The following is a 1038-nucleotide window of genomic DNA, read 5'->3' as shown; positions in this document are numbered from 1 at the left end:
TCATGAGAACCTTTCCCAACAACCTCCTTGTGCCAAGTTATGCAAGTATTATATTCCTCCCTCAATATTTAAAAGAAGATTGTTACAGGGGCGCCTGGGGGGCTCAGTCAGCTGGGCCGCGCACTCCTCATTTCGGCCCAGGTCATGGGTTGGAGCCCTGCCACCAGCTCCGCACTGATAATGTGGAGCCTGCTTGGGATCCTCTCGCTCCCTCTCTTTTTGCCCCTCCCCTGCTCGTGCTCTCTAAATATAATTTAAAAACAAAATAAAACAAAATAAGACTACTATATTCTCCGCTCAGTCTGTAAACACACTGATGGGTTTCCAATAATGAGAGGCGTCGATTTCTTCTACTCCGACCAATGCGCTTCCGTCCAATGTAAACTTGGGCTGCTACGGTGGAAAGACTGCCTCAATCACGAGGTGTGGGTCTAACTCACAACAACGAAAAACAAACAAAACAAAACCCAAAAACCCCCTTCTGGAGCTGTGATGCTGAGCCTCCTGGCCTACCCCCAACGAGGCGGCGCGCGGACACGGGGCGCCAAGCTGCAGGCGAGCGGCTTCCGCTGCTGGAGCCTCAGCGCCGCTAAGGCCCGGCCAAGCCCGCCCACGTCCGAGGCCCTCGCACCCATCGCGGCCGCCCACCCAGGGGAAGATCCATCCGGTCCACCCAGCGGGGACCTCCTCCCGTCCCCCAAGTTCTCCCCTCTGCGGGCGCGGGGGCCCTCGCAGAGAGCGGCCGGGGCGAGAGCACCCCCCGCCCCCGACGCCCCGGTCCCAGAAACGCGTCCTCAGGCCCGGCGCCGGCGGCCTCCTCACCAGGTGTAGCAGCCTCGCTGCGCCTCCAGCAGGAAGGGCACGCGGCCCGGCTCCCGGCCGAAGGGGAGCAACACCTGCGGCACGTTGAGCTTGTTGGCCAGGGCCCCGAGCAGACAGTGAAGCAGCAGCGGGACGAGGGGTGCCGGCCGGCCGCCAAACCGCCGGCTCCAGCGGGGCCGCGGGGCTCCGGAGCCCGTCATGGCCACTGCCGCGCCC

At 62.5% G+C, this 1038-nt stretch overlaps 1 protein-coding gene across 1 annotated transcript in view; it reads right to left on the bottom strand.

The window, feature by feature from the left end:
* NUP210L (nucleoporin 210 like) overlaps positions 1-1022 on the bottom strand; it is a 70875-nt gene extending 69853 nt beyond the window's left edge. Inside the window, exons 1-2 of the mRNA XM_029933474.1 lie at positions 823-1022; positions 514-572 (exon numbers count right to left, since the gene is read on the bottom strand). Of these exons, the coding sequence (XP_029789334.1) occupies positions 514-572; positions 823-1022 (259 nt within the window). The remainder of the gene's footprint in view (positions 1-513; positions 573-822) is intronic.
* Positions 1023-1038: the final 16 nt, after the last annotated feature.

This window comes from Suricata suricatta, chromosome 3 (genome assembly GCF_006229205.1).
Source record: "Suricata suricatta isolate VVHF042 chromosome 3, meerkat_22Aug2017_6uvM2_HiC, whole genome shotgun sequence".
NCBI classification, from domain to species: domain Eukaryota; kingdom Metazoa; phylum Chordata; class Mammalia; order Carnivora; family Herpestidae; genus Suricata; species Suricata suricatta.
The sequence above is the reverse complement of the archived record's forward strand: the minus strand, read 5'-3'. Positions and strand labels throughout refer to the sequence as shown.